The sequence below is a fragment of the Chenopodium quinoa genome, unplaced genomic scaffold, assembly GCF_001683475.1.
Source record: "Chenopodium quinoa cultivar QQ74 unplaced genomic scaffold, ASM168347v1, whole genome shotgun sequence".
NCBI classification, from domain to species: Eukaryota; Viridiplantae; Streptophyta; class Magnoliopsida; order Caryophyllales; family Amaranthaceae; genus Chenopodium; species Chenopodium quinoa.
This window is the reverse complement of record NW_018743033.1, coordinates 27,643-46,830: the sequence shown is the minus strand read 5'-3', so window position 1 is coordinate 46,830 and position 19,188 is coordinate 27,643. Positions and strand designations below refer to the sequence as shown.

Here is a 19,188-nt window from a genome sequence, read left to right as displayed (position 1 = left end):
TTATTAATAAAATATGCAATGAGCCGAATCTAACAAGATCACATATGACTATATCTCTTATACATTAATGGAAATTTACGGTCAAAGTTTACAAAATTTGACCAAAAAATGACAATAGGGCAAAAATAAAGGGAAAGAAGGAGTATCTAATATGTTCAAGTGGGCCACGAAAAAAATTCATTAGTAGCAATTTCATGGGTACCTACTATTTTTAGAACAATGCATTTGGAGTCTTGTAGATAATGGATGGAAATTTCAGAAAGGAAATTGAACTGATATTAAATTTGATTGTTTGATTGTCATTTTGCAATTGTTGATGACCATATCCCATCCTATGCCACATCAAGGAACATCAAAATAAACAACCCCCCCCCCCCCCAAAAAAAAAAAAAAAAAAAAAATCAGTCGAGGAATTAATAATTCACTGACCTGGAAAGTTGAAAGAAAAGACTTTCCAAATCTTTCACTCATACATAACTTTGAGGCGTTAGGGTCGATTTTGCCCCTAATTTTAACCTCCAAGCCTCTGTAAGAGAGATTTTTAGAACTTGACTGATTTTATTTCAAGTAATCAAAAGTAGTTAGGTATTGTGACAAATTCCTTACAATTGGAACCTAATTACTCTTTCCATATGCATTTTTTTAATTTGTGTTTCATATTGTTACTTGGATTCCCTCGTAAAAAAATTTTAGCAACTTTTGTGTACGGCTGGCCACATTGTGTGGCTAGCGGACACACACCAAATAACTCTTGATCGACGAGTAACCTTTGAATAAGTAACCCCTCACCAACCGAGTAACCCATAACTGAGTGAGTAAGCCCTGACCGAGTAACCCCTGACCGACTTAGTAACCTTTGACCGAGTAAGTAACCCCTAACCGACCAAGTAACCCTCGATCGACTTAGTAATCCCTGACGGGGTGAGTAACCCCTACAACACTAACAAAGTAACCCCCATAATGGTTGGCAACACTGTGTGGCCAGTCGCATATAAAAGTTTGTGAAAAAATTTAGTGCCGGTTGCCGAGAAAGTCACAAGGAGATATTGATACAATTTGATCTTACATTTTAAGACCTTAAGCAACTATATTAGTTGTCATCCACTCACTTGTTACCAATTTTATCGAGTATGAATACGATTTTGATCCATCCTCTATTCTAACTTGTTACCAACTTACCAATTTTCACCATTTTTTTTTTCAAAAAAAGACGGTTGATAGCTTGATTAACTAATAAATGTTCCTCTAGGATTAGTCGAGCACTGCATTATAAGGTCCTGTTCTTTTGAACTTCTAGCAGAGCAGAATAGGTATCAGCAAAGCCAATTGAATCAGTAGAGCAGAGGACTCAGCAAAGTTGCAAAGCAGAGCAGAGCATATTTAGCAGAGCAAAGCAGAGCAGCTCTATAGAACTAGGCCTATGGTGTGACATTGAGTTTCATACAACATTGGTTTTAGGGAGTATTTAATTGTGGTGGTTGTGTGCGAGTCAACTAATGGATCATGAACATTCGTTGTCTATTTTCCCTCCAAGCAACGCTTAACCAACGATTTTACCTGCCATTCAAAAATTTCCCTCTTTTTCTCTCCCCAAATTCAATCTTCTCTCCTAAAAACTTCCAAACATTACCCAAATTTAGCGAAAATCATCAATCTGATTATTTCAATAATTTAGCTGAAAAGGGTACTATTTCTCCTACCTTTGTACCCTTTTCTGAGCATTTATCATATTGCTGCCAGACCAAGTCCCTTGGTCCTGGATTACAAGTTCATGCTCAATTAACTAAAACTGGGTTGTTGATCGATGTGAAACTTCGGAACCATTTGATTAATTTATACTCGAAATGTGGAGTTTTCGGGTATGCCCGCAAACTGCTCGACGAAAGTCCTGAACCAGACTTGGTTTCTTGGTCAGCTATTATATCTGGGTATGTCCAAAATGGGATGCCCAAGGAAGCCCTTTTGGCTTTTCTGGAAATGCACTCTTTGGGTATTATTTGTAATGAATTCGCATTTTCGAGTGTGCTTAAGGCTTGTGGAATTAGGGAGGATTTGAGGTATGGGAAGCAAATTCATAAGATGGCGTTGGTTGCCGGGTTTGGGTCTGATGTTTTTGTTGCGAATACCTTGGTGGTTGTTTATGCAAAATGCAGAGAGTTCGAGGATTCGAGAAGGTTATTTGACGAAATTCCCGAAAGGAGTGTTGTTTCGTGGAATGCTTTGTTTTCATGTTATGTGCAAGGGTATTTTTTTGAAGAGGCGATTTGTTTGTTCAATGAAATGGTTTCGACTAATATGAGACCAAATGAATTTAGTCTCTCGAGTATGCTGAATGCCTGTGCAGGAAAAGGGGATGGTACTATGGGAAGAACAATTCATGGGTACTTAATAAAGTTTGGACATGAAGCTGATCAGTTCTCAGCAAATGCACTTGTTGATATGTATGCTAAAGTTGGGGAAATTAAAGGTGCCCTTCTTGTATTTGATAATGTTAAGGAACCAGATATTGTTACTTGGAATGCCATTATTGCCGGTTCTGTGCTTCACGAAGAACATGAGTTAGCTTTGGAATTCTTTGCTCAGATGAACAGTTCGGGTGTATATCCAAATTTATTCACATTATCGAGTGCCCTAAAAGCTTGTGCAGGATTAGAACTGAAAGATTTGGGTAGACAGCTTCATTCCACTTTGATTAAGATGGATACAAATGCAGATTTGTTTACTGGTGTTGGTCTGCTTGATATGTATTCCAAATGTGGTTCAATGGAGGAGGCAAAGACTGTTTTTAAATCAATATCAGAGAAAGACTTGATTGCATGGAATGCTATGATCTCAGGTTACTCATCAAAGGGAGATGATAAAGAAGCTTTAAAAATTTTCATTGAGATGTATAAAGAGGGAGTAGGTTTTAATAAAACTACATTATCAGCAGTCCTCAAATGCATAACTAGCTTGCAGCAAATTGATGTTTGTCAGCAAGTTCACGCAATTTCCATAAAATCAGGTCTTCAATCTGATAATTATGTTGTGAATAGCCTTGTTGACTCATATGGGAAGCTTGGCAACATAAAAGATGCGGCAAAGAAATTTCATGAATCTAAAATAGGAGATTTGGCATCTTTTACTTCCATGATTTCGGCTTACTCTCAGTTTGGACTAGGTGAAGAAGCGCTGAAGATTTATAAGGAAATGCAAGCTATAGGTGTATTGCCAGATCCTTTTGCTTGCAGTGCTCTCTTAAATGCGTGTGCTAATTTATCTGCCTACGAACAAGGAAAACAAATGCATGTTCATGTATTAAAACTTGGGTACATGTCTGACACCTTTGCTGGGAATTCCCTTGTTAACATGTATGCTAAATGTGGATGTATAGATGATGCAATTCTTTCCTTCTCAAGGCTAAGTGAGAAAGGAATAGTATCATGGTCTGCTATAATCGGAGGACTTGCTCAACATGGGCATGGAAAAGAAGCACTAAGATTATTTGATCAGATGGTTGAGGATGGTGTTTGCCCAAACCATGTTACTTTAGTCAGTGTCCTATGCGCATGCAGTCACACAGGTATGGTTGAAGAAGCCAAAGAATACTTCCAAACAATGGAAAGATTATATGGCATAAAGCCTACTCAAGAACATTATGCTTGCATGATTGATATCCTTGGTCGAGCTGGGAAATTAGATGAAGCATTAGAGCTTGTGAACAAAATGCCATATGAAGCAAATGGAGCAGTATGGGGAGCACTTCTTGGTGCTGCAAAGATTCACAAGAACGTGGAGCTAGGGCAACGTGCAGCGGAGAATCTTTTTGCCCTTGAGCCAGAGAAATCTGGCACGCACATTCTGCTGGCCAACCTGTATGCTTCAGCTGGAATGTGGCAGAATGTTTCAGAAATGAGGAAAATGATGAAAGAGACTAAGGTTAAGAAGGAGCCTGGAATGAGTTGGGTTGAGGTGAAAGATAAGATTCACACGTTTATTGTAGGAGATAAAAGCCACCCCAGAAGTGTGGAAATATATGCAAAGTTGAATGAGATTAAAGATCTCATGATGAAGGAAGGGTATGTACCTATGCTGGAGACTGATCTCCATGATGTTGAACAAAGCGAAAAGGAGTTGCTGCTGCTTCATCATAGTGAAAAACTCGCTGTTGCTTTTTCACTAATAGCAACCCCACCAGGTGCTCCCATTAGGGTCAAGAAGAATCTTCGGATTTGCTTGGATTGCCATACAGCTTTCAAGTTCATCTGTAAGATAGTCTCTAGAGAGATTATTGTCAGAGATACAAACAGGTACCATCATTTCAAAGATGGTTCATGCTCCTGTGGAGATTACTGGTAATATTGAATTGCAGAAGATTACAGGAATCACACAAATGTAGAACAAAACATTTTCCTTCACTTACATATGTTTAGTTCTCTGTTTTAATGTTAGACAGAGTTGTGTTTTGCTGTATATCTACAGATATAGAGATGAAATGCTTCAAAATGTTTCTCCACTTTGTTCCAAGGAAGGATCAGCTTATTTTGGGAATGGTACCGAAAGAATCTTTTAACAGTGATCTAACCATTTCTTGCTTCTATATCTTAGTTTTATGCATCTAATGTGCTAATATATTACCTCTAGTACATGTGCCAGGTACTTGATGCTCCATAACTTTGGACAATTGGAAACTTGGAATTAGACCATAAGCATGAAATTTGTTTAACATTGTAGCAGGGTTTGCCATTTGCATAATAATATACCTGTCGAGTTTGAATAACATAGATTACAACATATTCTGCACAACTTGAGAGTACAAATATATTCTCTAGTTGCTAAGACAGTAAGACAGAAATGCAAGTACATTACATTTGCCTGGATATTTCATAGAACTAAGGAAGTTTACTGGCGCATTGAATGAAAATATTTATTTACAAAACATGATGTAGTCTGCACCTTGATAACCTGATATAATACAGAGGTGTTGGGCAGTACCCTCCCACCACAAACACACAAATATTGAAAAAAATAAAGGGAAAAAGAATAGGCCAACACACAACATACTGTAGGAGGACAGGTTTTTTTTTTTTTTTTTTTTAGTCAACCTGCTCCTGAAGGACAGTTGGCCACAAAAAAATTTCAGGAACCTAATGAAAACAACTACCAGTATATGAATCTACAGTATTTACTTACAAAAAAAAAAAAAATCTCTGACTAATGTAAGACATAATTTACATAGACATTGAATCCTCTGAATCTGTAATCATGGTCAACAACGAAAACTTAGCTTTCATGCTGATCTTCCCACCTTGCATACACAGCTTTGCTCCGGTGACCGCCCAATATCCAGGATGGTCTTCTGGGCCTCTTACCATTTCCTTGGAATCAACAATACTTGACAGCTTTGGTGTCGAACCAGGAGCAGGAGGGCCACCAGGATAGAGGCCTGAGTTTATATCCGGCTTCTGGGGTTCTGGTTGTGAGGTTAATCCTCCACTAAATCGTCCACTGATCTTTGAGAACATCCCTGATTTCCGAGACAAGGTAGTTGATTCATCCCATTCTGATCTGCGAAATTTTGCAGAGGCCACCATGGAAAATCCAAGCCTCAAAAATAGAACCTTTTTCATGCCAACGGTTTTGACCTCAAACCATGCCCTTGTTACGATTGGGGCAGTATCATCAGTAGATAAACGATTATGCTCAACTGGGGCAGTGTAAACATGGGAAAACATGCTCCACTTGATAGGTTCTATGTAGTCTTTTTCTAGATGTTGATCACTATGTTGGCTGCTGTGATCATCAGAAAGTTGGATGATCTTTGGAAGAGCTGAAAGATGCTGGAGATGGATTGCAAGACGGTCACTCTTCTTACCTTCCAGGAAAAGCCGTATTCCAGTAACAGGTCTATTTCCAGTGTCCACTGGCACAACATTGACATAAAGCTTAGGACCCATTAATGCATAAGGCAATGACGGAGATGCATCTTTCTTTCGTCTAAGACTTAATGGAAGATCACCATATGCGGGAGCCCACTGCCGAGGCAACTGGTACTCAAGAAATTCAGCAAGGTCATCAATAGGTGGCTTATCTGCACATATATAAGCATATAACTTACTTTTAGTGTTGATACAAATGAGACATAAAATGCCAATTCTGATAAGAGTAGGCAGCTTTAATTAAAGTAAGATGATCTAACTTTATAAAATGTATCCATTTTTCGATCTTCAACATTATAGGGTATGTGAAAATTCGAAACATTCACAAATCACAATTATGTTTGTCTAAGCTAGCTACTTATAGCATTCCACCAGGTATTTTAGGACTAAAAATCCGGGTGAGTTTGATCAATAGAATTGGTAGGCTTGTTTCGCTTCAACCTTAGAATTAAAAGGAAAAGTGGCAAGCTAAGTGTAGCAGAACACTCACATCTAAGATACAGATTTACAGCATGACTGAGAAAACCACAGCCCTGGACTCCAGATAACAGTGAGGTTATGGGCACAAATGACATGGATATGACATTTGGTGACTCGGCTATAGTTGAAAGCCACTGTTTGTGATTTCCGATGTCAATACCTCCCCTACGAACTGCAATACTCAGAAGATCCTGCAGATAAATTACAAAAAAGGTTTATGCCTAATCTCGTGACACTATTTACATAACTGAATTTACTTTCACTAACATATAAAAGAGTCATGTAAATCTCACGTCGTTCTTTGAATAAGAAGTAACAGAAGGTCGAAATGATTGAGCCAAAGATGCTTGGAGCTGCCAGTTAGTCCGGATTTTGTCCTACAAGAACAAAATGAAGCCAAGAAGAGTTAATCCTGCAACTCATACCCTAGAAGCTTCATCAATAATAATCGGACAATTGTAGGTTGGGCAGAATTTGCAGACAAGCATTCAGAGGACTAAATCAATCAAAGAAAAGAATGCGCATACAAACTAAGATATATACATATATATACATACATAACAGCAATGATCTACAAGCACTTTCTTTTGGTAGTTTTAACCCAAGAAAAGAAACATAATAGTACAACGCGATAAGTATGCAGCAAGAGACTAGCAAAATCTTAAAAGGCTGGAAAAGGGAATAAGCCGTAATTAAATGGATTTTAAGGTATAGGCTTGGCTTGAACGTTTGAAAATTCATAAATGCAAGGTTGGAATTGATTAGTTGTCTGATAATCTGAACACTTTGTATAAGGTGTAGGTTTAAGCAAGGAAACATAAGAACACTCTAGTAGTTAGCAAAAAGTCATTTGTCCTGACTGAACCTTAGAAAGCCTAAAAGCCTGATGCTTCTAATGAAATAAACTCTTGAGGATTTCATTAAGTTAGGATCAAGAAACCTCCAATTTTCAAACTTAGGCTTGAAAGACTGTCGGAATTTGCAACTCACAATCTCAAGCTAGAATGGCCCCTTCAAGCCTGTGAGCTATAAAACAACTTGAAGGACAGAAGACATGACTTATAGAGGTTTGACCTACACTCCCTCTTACACTCCAAGAACATAAGTGAAAGTACTTGAGTCCTAACTTGTTATTTTCAGGTACCGATAAAACAGTAAGAACAGCCTAACTATGTTATAGGGTACCCCAAAACCATAGTACGAATTAGCATCCATCCAAGCATAGGTTGATCAAGCAACTTATGAGTCGTTGCAAGCATTCAAAGCAGTGAATTGTGAGCTATAATGTGGGTATCCCTTGGAACCTCTGGAGGAACAATACTAAGCTCTGAACTCAGGAACAAATCATGTGATCTAGTACTATATGCTTAGAAGAAAGACTTTCAATCATCATCAGGCCATTAGACTGCTTTTTGGTTGCTGATTAGCGTGGCTTATAGGGCTTTCTTTCAGAGCAGTTTACTCAGCTTTGAGGATGCCGGCTTGCAGAACCCTGTAAGGCAAGGATTCCTAAGGATAAAAGCCAAGGCACGGTGTAATCCAGTCTGTGGCAAGCCATCCCCTTACACCCTCCCTCAGATGGCAAAAACTAGGCTGATCCACAACTTAAATTTCAGCTTAAAACTTCGACATGTTTCAGTATAGAGATAGGAAAAGTATAGCTGTGTGTTTCTCTGCAGAAGTCTGAGGTGATTGTATAGCAGAAAATGACCTTTTTTTTTTTTTTTTTTTTTTTTTTTTTTTTTTTTCTGTGATAAGGTTAGTGAAGAGTACTGCATCATCTTACAGGGATCCAATGAGCAGTCATTTTCCGCAACAATGTAAAATTTGTGCCAGTCAAATTAAATGGAAACCAAAAGCACGGTGGCAACATTTGAAGCAACATTCAGGAAGTTATGCAATTGAAATTATAACAAAAACAAATTTATAGGCAGTAAGACACAATGTACCTTCGGCTTTCCATGTGCTCCAGGGCTCTGTAAATCTTCAGAAAACCTTTCATCAGCAAGCTTCTTGAGTACATTCTGCACCTCAGCTGGTTCAAGGGTTGAGCTTTTTTGCTGCTTGATGTGTATTACATCTTTACCTCCCATCTTTACCCCAACAACGATATGAGTACCATATTTTTCAATAAACCTGAAATACAAGTTATTAGATTGGTAAGACATAAATTAATCCCAACATCAAACTATATTGAGCAATAACATTCTGCTCGTGGAGATTTCTGTTGTAGCACCAGCAAGAGCCTCTTACTACAGGGTTGACCCGTAGAAGATAATTAAAATATAAGAGAAAAATAAACTCATCCCACTACAATTTATGTTCATTAACCCTTCGATCAGAGCAATTTTCGACAGATGAATGTTTATCATTAACTCTATCGAAGCTACTCTTATGCTTAGCTAGCTGCTCACTCTAGGAAATCACGGAATGGCAATCATGCAACAAAATATAAGAGCAATGTACAAAGTAGATTCTTACGCGGCAAGAGCAGCAGGATCCCAGGACAAAGGTACTTCACGTTTAATATCCTCCGAAAGTGTTATATGGGACTTTCCCAGCTCAATAGTGTAGAGAGTGATGAAACAACCGTCATAGGCAAGGGTTTTTGTTACACCTGCATCCTTCTGCCAGCAGCCTTTGAAGCTGAACATTACATTGAAATGGCCTGAGGGGATTTTACCAGATAATGAATGGTCTTGGTTGAAGCGCTCTGACATCTGCGATACATAATAAGGCAGAGAATTAGGGAATAATAAATTTACAGGTGCATTTCTTCCTGAGCTGACTCCTCAAGTAAAGGGTAGCTCCCCATATAAATAACTCTTCGAGTCTTGGTAGGGAGCTGGTTAATGCTTTGCCTTCAGGCCGGCCTGTCACGGAAGATAGGCATTTCATGATTGAACTAAATTATGAAAGCATAGTTAGCATAGAATTCTTTGTAGAACAAACCTTCTATGTAAACCAGTGTTGCACATAATTTACTCTGGTAATGTTAGATCATAATCACAATTGATAATCTCTTATTGTTCCGTCTTTTTTAAGTTTATACACCAATTTACATCTATATAAACATGCTTTTGATACCATGATGCTTAGTATGCAACATTGCAAAACATTGACAACCACATAAGAAACAAACAACATCCTGTGTCGCGGAATCTTCAGGCAGACATTATATACACAGCCTTACCTCTAACCGACCAAGACGTATAAAAATTCAAAATATAGTGTAAGACTGCATCATTCACACAGTAGATACACATAACTAGTTAGTCAAAGGAGTGACTTTGGAATTAATTTCAATTTGCATCAGTGCATAGGTTGTAATCTTATTATCTTAAACATGCATAACAGTCAAGACCCTATCTCCAAAGTTCGAAAAAAACATGCCATTAGATACGTATAAGATTCCATTTTAGGAAATCCCTTAAAGAAGTTAACATTTTCAATAAGATTTTTCTAAATCATGGCAAATATATTTAATTAGTAGCAAGTTTTGTCTAAATGTCTAGTTTTAATTAGTAGCAAGTTTTGTCTAAATATATTTTCAATAAAGCTCTATAAATTTCGTATATAAACAAAAATACCAACAACAAATGTACGAGAAATTCTTAGGTCCACGAGATGTATCGATAACATAACACGTTACACCATATTTTTCTATCCTTAATTATGTGACTTATGTCCCGAGCTGGCCATCAAAATACAATCACTTTTATTGGTCTAGAGAACGCTGACGTGGCCTTCGGGGATACCCAGGAACTCCTCAACCAAACACAAATTTCAAAACTTACTTCTCTAATCCCTAAACAAATTTTGATCAAATTAATACTCCGTAAAATATAAAAACATAAGTCTGAATAACTAATTACGGAGTATTTTGTATAGATGTCAACTAAGTTAAACTTTTACATCTGAAATCAAATTCCGTCCACATAAACAAAAGAAAGGTGTTATTACCTGATTAAAAGACAGGACATCGGACCGAAATCGAGTACGCTCGCCCTTATCAGACTTAATAGAAGACGGAACATTAGGCACAACAATTCCACCAGGCAAAATCAAATCTCTAGTCAAACTATGATCAATTTCAATCAATCTTGAATCAGAAGGCCCAGCTTTACACGAAGTTAATCGGAGATCCGCAGTAAGATCATACCCGTACCCAATTACTCGAACCGCCCTCTCGGCTATTGATTGAGGGTCCATATTTCTCATACTACCCATGTTTTTATTTTCTCTATAATCTAAACACTAATAATTGTTCAATGAAAATTCTGTTTGCAACTATAAAAGGGTTGTTAGAACGGTGTGAATTCGAGTGATTATTAAAGCACACAAAAAGACTAAGGAGGAGAGAGAGAGAAAGAAAGAAAAGGGTGAGTGTTGAATAGTCAGGGTGATGCGTGTTTTGGGTGGAAGCGTAGGTTCGATGCAGGTTCCTCTGTTTTGACTGAAAATGTTTGATTAAGGTTTGAAATTCTGTTTTGTTAGGTTGAATAGTGAAGTGTAAACTACTTTTATATGTATGGGTCAATCATTTGAATTAGTATTTCTTTTTTTTTTAATAATTAAAATATTTCTCTTTTTTTTTTTTTTTTTTTTTGTCCGATCTTTGTTACAACGTAATCTCTACGTTAGGATTGTTCAGTGTGTGGTTTATGTTCTTTCTGACATTGTTATTATTTTCAGTTGTCTAAGTTTAGTACAGTACAAGATCATTGATGGGTAAAAATTTATATGAAATTACAAACAAATGAATTACGTAGTATAAGAGACTTTCCTTCATGGCAACAAAATATCAATACATCCCCTCATTGAAGAAGGTTGTTAAATCACACTGAAATAAGATAGGATGAAGAAGGTACAATTTTTAATGTATTTTCGAGTTTTAGATATTCAAATCCGATTTGGATTTAAATACAAGATTTCATTTGCACTAGAATCTCTCAAGATTTCAAATGGGACAAACTAAACAAAGGGATATTATCACCTGATTTTGTGGCATTATTATCTTCTTATTTACATAAATTGACATCTCATAATTGACAAAATTTCATTATCTACAAATATATAAAATATGCTCATTTGGATAGCCTAACTAAGCTTTATTAGTTTTTGAATTTAAAAAAATATATATTAATACAAATTTAACAAGATCGAACATAACTATAATTTTATTATACTTATTTACATAACTATAACGACAAAAAGAGTATTAATTTTTTTTTTCTTTTCATAAAATAAGATTAAAATTGTTGAACCTTAAGAAGTTTTGATGATGATGAGAAGGCAAACTTCAACTAATGCGATTTCTCTAAGTGTTGAATTAGAACAGGAGATGTTGACTCAGGGAGTGGAAGTGTAACCTATCTATGAAGATCCAAGAAGAAATAAAGGAAAGATAAAGAAAATAGAAGAAGAGTTTCTCATTGGAATTAGAAATGGTCCCTAACATGAACACAGAGAGAAGTTCCCTAACAGGAGCTGGATAGCAAGCTAAGGAGACTAGGTTAGATTGCGATGATGACATCAAGTTCCAGCAAAGAGCTGGAGAGTTGAAGACAGCAGGAACTTAGTCTGTGAAGAATCCAAATACTGATACAATGCGGAGCTTGAGGAGGCAATTCAGCAATTAACTTGGAAGACTTTTAATAAGGTTTTGTTAAGTTTATTTTTATTAGGATTGTTGTAAATATGTGTTTTTGTTAATTGTGCATGAGATCTATTAGAAACGTGACAAAGCTTGGCAAGCTAAGTAAAATAGGATAGTTTATAAAAGATAAATTTTAATTTATGGAAAGATGTTTCTGAGATGTTATCTTTATAAAATCTGGTTTGCAAAATAGTAATCTTTTCTAAATTTTATCTTTGTTTGATTTTCCAAAAGATTTTCATAAAAAGATTCATTTCACATTTGGTTTTATGAAATGGCAGTTTTAATATTCTAACTTTTGAAAACCCTACTTTACATACAAGTGTTTCTTGTATATAAAGCAGTGATCACAATTGATACAACTTGTGAGTTTATGCGTGAAAATCTGAAGACAGCTTAAGAGTAAGTTTTAGCTTTCGAATCACATATTAGAGTCAAGCGTTTGTGTTGTTTTGGGATTTGGGTGAGTGTTTAAGATATTGCATACAATTTGTAGGCCTCTAGTGTGAAGTTGAGTTGTTAGTACTCTGGGAGTGCCGAGTGAACTTAGGTCAGGGACTTAAGTTGGGTAGAATAGGATTCTACTATGTAACAAGTTCAGCCTAGAACTTGTGAGTAAAGGTCTGTGCGTAATAGGTTGTAACTAGGAGTGTTTTCCTATTATAGTGGATTGGTTTGGTTTGAAATCCCTTGGAGGGTCGAGGTTTTACTTCTAGTTGAGCCCTAGAAGGTTTCCTCGTAAAATTCCTGTGTGCATTGCAAGTTCCTATTTTAATTTGCTTAATTATTCCGCAAAAAGTAGTCACTAGGAACTCACTACAATTCACCCCCCTCTTATAGTAGTTCCTCTCAACTAACAAAAATTAAGAGGTCATCCTCTCGAGAGGTATACCAAATTTTACCATTTTGAAGGACCGAAAGAAGTTGCAGGCTATTACATGTATCAATATAATATACATGGATTAATCAACAAGATGTTATACATTTTTTATCCAATATGCTACTCTATTTTCTTCTCTATATATAGAAATGGTAGATTTCTCAATGCTTGAATTTTTGAAGAAATAGTTTATGTCTATGATGATGTTTTAGGGTTCCACAGGGTACATATTCTAATTCCCTTCAATAGAGTTTACTGATAGTAGATTATTGTTTTTGTTGAAGGCCTTTTTAAACAACTGTACATAAGTGTCCAACTTAGATAAAAGATGAGATAATTAAATATTTTATAAGGCTAAGAGGTTACTTTTCATATTGCCATATAATTATGGAGTGAAAATTTTTTTGATTTGTGAAATGGACCCTCTGGACAGACCAAGACGCGGCAGAGCAACGACTCGAGAGCGCTCTCTCTTTTGATGATGGGTGCAACCTAAACCCGTAATTAATTCTTGGGATGCCTTGGTTGATGGCAACTTGTAGACCTTGTCTTATATCTTTATTCTTGATGAGATGCCTTGATTGATGGCAACTTGTCGAACAATTTGAAGTGCTAGTGCTCCACGGAGAAAGTACTAAAAACCATGCATGACTCGTTGATACATACTTCTTTCTGTCGTTAAATAATTGCAATAATTGTAGTTTTACTCATTCTAATGCACTATTTACCTTTTAATGTCAACAATTATTTACACATATAAAAATTACTATAAATAGCATTAAAAATCCAATCATTAAATTATTAAAGAACAGATAAGTATAAGTATAAGAATAAGTATGAATAATAATATAGCATTATCACACGATAATGTAATACCATTAGCTAACTGTTTGGCTGCGAAATTCTAAACTTAATAGCAATATTCACGCGGATTTTTTAAATAATGTCTAGAATCTCTAGATAATAACGTTGTCGTTATGTATTCAAAATGTTGTGGAAATTAATTTTTTGTTTGTTTGGAGGCTTGTGGGATCGAAGAAAATAGGCTTACTACATGGAGCAATATAAAATCCATCTACAACGTATCAAACAATCTCATGCAGAATTGGAGAGTAATTCCTTTGTTTTTCTAATATACTACAATAATTACCAATTTAAAGTGATTTACAAATATTAAAAAACTAGCTTATGGTCCCGTGTAATGCACGAATTTATCAAATTTTATAAAAGTTTGTATTTCAACTATTTTTTATAAAAAAATTTCTCTTTATAAATAGTATGATAAAGGTCAATATGTTGTTAAAAAATGTTTAGTAGTAAACTTTAAGTTGTATAATACCTCCGTTTTTTTATGTGCAACTTTGGAATATTTTATGTCTCATAAATATTCCTCAAAGTTGCACATAAAAAAAACCGGAGGTAGTATATATATATACTCCGTACAAATTTATACTATATTAAAAATTATGCATATCTTTTTTAATAATATTTTGCTTAAATTTTCTATAAGTTCTTACAAAATTGTTTTATTGAATTTGGGAGGGAAAGATTACCTTATATAAAATATATGGAAGATTACCTTATATATATATATATATATATATATATATATATATATATATATATATATATATAAATATATATATATATATATATATATATTGGTAAAGTAGGAAAATATTATACAAGTAGTAAATTAAAAATTTCCTAAAATAATTTGACAAAAAAGTAAATAAAAAATTAGCGGAAAATTATTTAACCAGATTTTGTCACGTGTCATTTTTTATTCGACTTTAGTATATAGTTATTGATTGATTTCTTTTTTTACATGCTTTATCTTATGAATCTATATTATGTTTTATACTATCTCTCCCCTCATCTTATAATTCGTAGCTACCTTCCTCGTTGCAAAGCTAACTTATTTGATAAATTTCTATATTTGTGGTCTGAGTTCAAATCATGTAACTGAGATTTTTGCTCATATTCTCAAGTATGTACGTAATTCAAGATCAAGTAAACGCAAATGTTAAGATATGGCTAGAATCTTGCTCCATTTTGAAGAATTATTATTAATTTATCTTCAGTAGCTTTATCAATTTTCGATCTGACCCGCAAATCCGACCTGAACCCAACTATTTTTTTGACCCGTAACCCAATTTAACCCGAACCCGTTTGACCCGCAAATTTGTGGGTCAAACCCAAACCCAAACTTGTCGACTCAATTTTATGGGTTTGAAAATACATTTATTTGAAAGTTAATATTAGTTTATTGATTAAGTTTGATCATTTGTCTACCATTGGACATTCATTTCACCTCTTCCTCATTTATCTATCTTATATAACTCTTGCTCAACTCCACACCAATCACCTATTACACCAATTATCGACCTACACTAATTGAATCCGCATAACCCACATCACCGTCATGCCACCGATTAACAGGCAGGTCTACTGATATTATGTCAAAAGAGATATTTATACAGCACATATATAATAATGTTGGCCTCCTCCTAAATTTTTTGGATGTTTAAAAGTTTTATTTTAAATTTTATTATCATTTTTTATTAGTTAGGAATTGATGTGCTTTGGTAAAATGGTGACGATTTAAATTATGTAGCATGTAATGGCTAATTAAAAATAATATGGTGAAAATGTTCGATTACAAAATTGGAAAAAAAAAAATAGCAAAGTAAGCTTGAAAAATCAAAAATTACTAAAAATTAGCCAAAAAAAAAATTAAATAAAAATTGTTCGAACCTGTTGGGTTGACCCGAACCCGAAAATTTGGGTTAGGGTTGAACATTTCTCGACCTGTGACCCGAAGTGACCCGACCCGAAATGACCTGTGACCTGGATCGACCCGACCCAAACCCAACTCAACCGACTCTATTGACAGGTCTAATCTTCACTGATGTCTATAATAATTTCACTAAACATAATTAAAGGTTCCATGAGCGAATTATCAAATTCTAAGACATATGAGCTTGACATGATGTACAACTTACAACCATTTTTAAGTTAAAAGGGTTAAAACAAACTACTACGTATAAAAATATAATACTCCGAGTATATAGGATCCAATAAATTAAGATTAAAATACGTATTTCAGGGAAAGATAACATAACCTAAATGGATGAAGTGTTGAGCTAGTTGGCATGTGAGGTATTAGCGTATCACGGATATAATGTAGAGTAATAATAATATGATTGGTCAAAAATATCAATTCGGTGGTTAGGAAGTTTTTTCACGTTTTTGACGCCCGCGTTAGACTTTCTTCACCCTTTCTTTGCTTATTTATTTCTTGTTCTTTTCAGCAAAGTTGAAATAATGAGAACATTTGACAAATTCGAAAGTGATGAGAGCTTTAAGTAGATGGTACTAGTAGCATAGCAGCCTCTCATTATCATTTATTTTGTCGTTTTAAGTTGAGGGGACCTTTGCGTACTAATTGGGGCGGGGCATACGTGACTTGACCCGTTTATCAAGTCGTTTTTTACTTACAAATATTTCTTTAGCTTTTTTTTTTCTTTCGTACGTTAGCATTCAAGTCATGTATTATATACTGACTTAATTACAGTATAACAATAGGATCGATATACACAAATACGGAGTATATACTACGCTCATTTTAAAATAATAGAAACACCTTCAGGTTTCTAGTATATTTTTATAATAGAAACAATTTTGATATTGTTCCATTCTGCAATAGGGCAAGAGGTACAGAGGAACGGAAAGCCATGGACGGATTGAGAAATCCTTGTGAGCAAGATATGCTTACAAATGAGGAATCCGAAGGACCTAAAGTTCGATTATTTAGTGAATTGTGATTTTTGGTTCATTGCAATAACTTGAGTCACATTTCTATTTAACTCAACACTCCTTTTGAAAGGATATTCTTCAAGTAGAATGTTAAGGAAATTAATCCTTAAGTTGTAATATTGTAGTATAATGGCTGAGATAGAGTAATGTAGAAGAATTAAGATAAGAAGAAAGGGAGATAGAGAGAATAGAGGGAAATTGCTGTTATAATCATCCCCTTTAACCATAAGCTCCTTAAATACAAGATTACGACTAATCACAGCCACTCAAAAGATGCTTTATTTTAACAACTTGACAGCAAAGCTTAAATAACAAAAATAGATTCGCTTGCATAACAAACTCATAACCGTCTCCTACTTCCTATGCCAGCTAGCATATTGAGTAACGCCCACTATATCAGTACTCCCCTCCTCCGGAAGACTTGTCCTCAAGTATGTGGGCAAAAAACCAGGGAATTGAGCTTCACATTCATGAGCAGTCAACCAGGTAGCCTCATGAGCAGGTTTTCCCTCCCAATGGATTAATATGTGAAGCTGTGGCTGACCATGTACTGACACTTCCTTGGTGTCCATGATGGCAAATGGCTTAAGCAGTGACGGAACAGAGTCTTTGATATCTGGCAGAATTGCCACCAGGGGCAAAGAACCTCTAAAGGCCTTGAGCTGAGAAACATGAAAGACATTGTGAATTTTAGCATGCGTAGGCAACTGAAGTTTATAGGCTACTTTTCCAACCTTAGCAATAACCTTGAATGGACAGAAATATTTTGCAGCCAACTTGTTATTAGGCCTTTGCTAGACTGATTGTTTCCTATAGTGCTGTAACTTAAGCCAAACCCAATCATTGATGGCAAAAGACCTTTCTGATCTTCTTTTGTCAGCCTGAACTTTCATTCTTTCTTGAGCTTTGTGCAAGTTAGACTTCAAGACGGCCAACATTTCTTCCTTTCGTTACAAGCTTCTATCCACCACAGCATTACTAGATTCTCTAGGCAAGTAAGGCAGATGCAGTGGTGGGGGCTGATTATACACTACCTCATAGGGAGTCAAACCAATTGAGGTATGAAAGTGCGTGTTATACCACCATTCAGCAAAAGATAGGTATTTACACCAATCTTTGGGTTTCTCACTTGTCACTCACCTAAGGTAAGTCTCTAGGCAATGATTTACCACCTCAGTTTGCCCATCAGTCTCTGGATGGTAGGCAGTAGACAAAAGGAACTCAGCCCCATGTAGAGAAAACAATCCCTTCCAAAATTGGCTGAGAAATGTAGGGTCCCTGTCACTAACTATGCTATGTAATTTGAAAACGAAATCTAAGTAGCATTGAGCCACTTCAACAGCTCTATAGAGGTGCTTTAAAGCCATAAAATGGGCATATTTGCTTATTCTATCTACCACAACAAATATTACATTCTGCCCCATAGATGTTGGCAAGCCTGTGATAAAATCCATGGAGATGTCAGACCATACTTGCTCAGGTATCGGTAATGGCTGGAGTGTGCCGGGCTGGGCCGCAGTTTCATACTTTGAAGATTGACAAGTAGTATAGTGTATGACAAAGTGAGTAACATCTCTTGCTAGCCCCTTCCAGTAAAATATGCCCTTGAGTCTTTTCAAGGTCTGATCCAATCAATCTGTTTCTTCCTCAAGAATTCATTAGGGCCTACCACAATCTTGCCACCTCTCTTAAGTAGACCATTGTCTAGAGTGAAGCCAGTAGAAGAGGGACTGCCTTGGCTCAGCTGGAGAAATATAGCATTGTAATTGTCATCTAATTTATAGCTGTTTGTTATGGAGTTAGCTAAATTAGACTCAATGACTGAAATTCCAAGCAAAAGGATATCTGCTCCTTGCACCCTTGAAAGAACATCAACTGCCAAATTTTCCTTCCCCTCTCTATATTGTATCTCATAATCAAACCCCATGAGTTTGGATAACCAAAATTGCTGGAAAGGGGTTGAGTTTTTCTGCTGCATGAGCCATTTTAAACTTTTTTGATCGATTTTCACCATAAAATGATTCCCCACTAAGTATTGCTCCCACTTCTGGACAGCAAATACAATAGCCAATAACTCTTTTTCATATATGGAAAGCTTTTACCATTTGGGGCCCAATGCCTTACTAATGAAAGCAATTGAATGTGTTTCCTGTGACAGCACTGCCTCTATGCCCAGCTGTGATGCATTAGTTTACTGAAGTCAGGCAAGGCCAGCACCGGTGCCTGGCATAGAGCGTCTTATAGCAGGACAAATGCCTGTTGAGCAGCTTCAGTCCAAGAGAAGGAACCCTTTTTTAACAGATTCGTGAGTGGTTTACTTAGAGAAGCATAGTGCCATATAAACCTCCTATAATAGCCAGTGAGGCCGAGGAAGCTCCTTAGATCTTTAGGGGTAGTGGGTGTAGGCCAAGAGCATACTACATCTACCTTCT

General features: G+C 35.9%; 2 protein-coding genes across 2 annotated transcripts; one reads left to right on the top strand and one right to left on the bottom strand.

The window, feature by feature from the left end:
• Positions 1-1,330: 1,330 nt before the first annotated feature.
• LOC110730480 (pentatricopeptide repeat-containing protein At5g04780-like) lies at positions 1,331-5,000 on the top strand. The gene has a single exon (XM_021910276.1). The coding sequence runs from the start codon at positions 1,504-1,506 to the stop codon at positions 4,336-4,338; it is 2,835 nt and encodes a 944-aa protein (XP_021765968.1). The 5' UTR covers positions 1,331-1,503; the 3' UTR covers positions 4,339-5,000.
• Positions 4,886-10,985, bottom strand: LOC110730481 (MACPF domain-containing protein NSL1-like). The gene is made up of 6 exons (XM_021910277.1): positions 10,362-10,985; positions 8,880-9,118; positions 8,348-8,534; positions 6,692-6,775; positions 6,409-6,589; positions 4,886-6,070 (listed from the first exon to the last, which is right to left on the bottom strand). Exons 1-6 carry the CDS (start codon positions 10,626-10,628, stop codon positions 5,211-5,213), a joined length of 1,818 nt encoding a protein of 605 aa, XP_021765969.1. The 5' UTR covers positions 10,629-10,985; the 3' UTR covers positions 4,886-5,210.
• Positions 10,986-19,188: the final 8,203 nt, after the last annotated feature.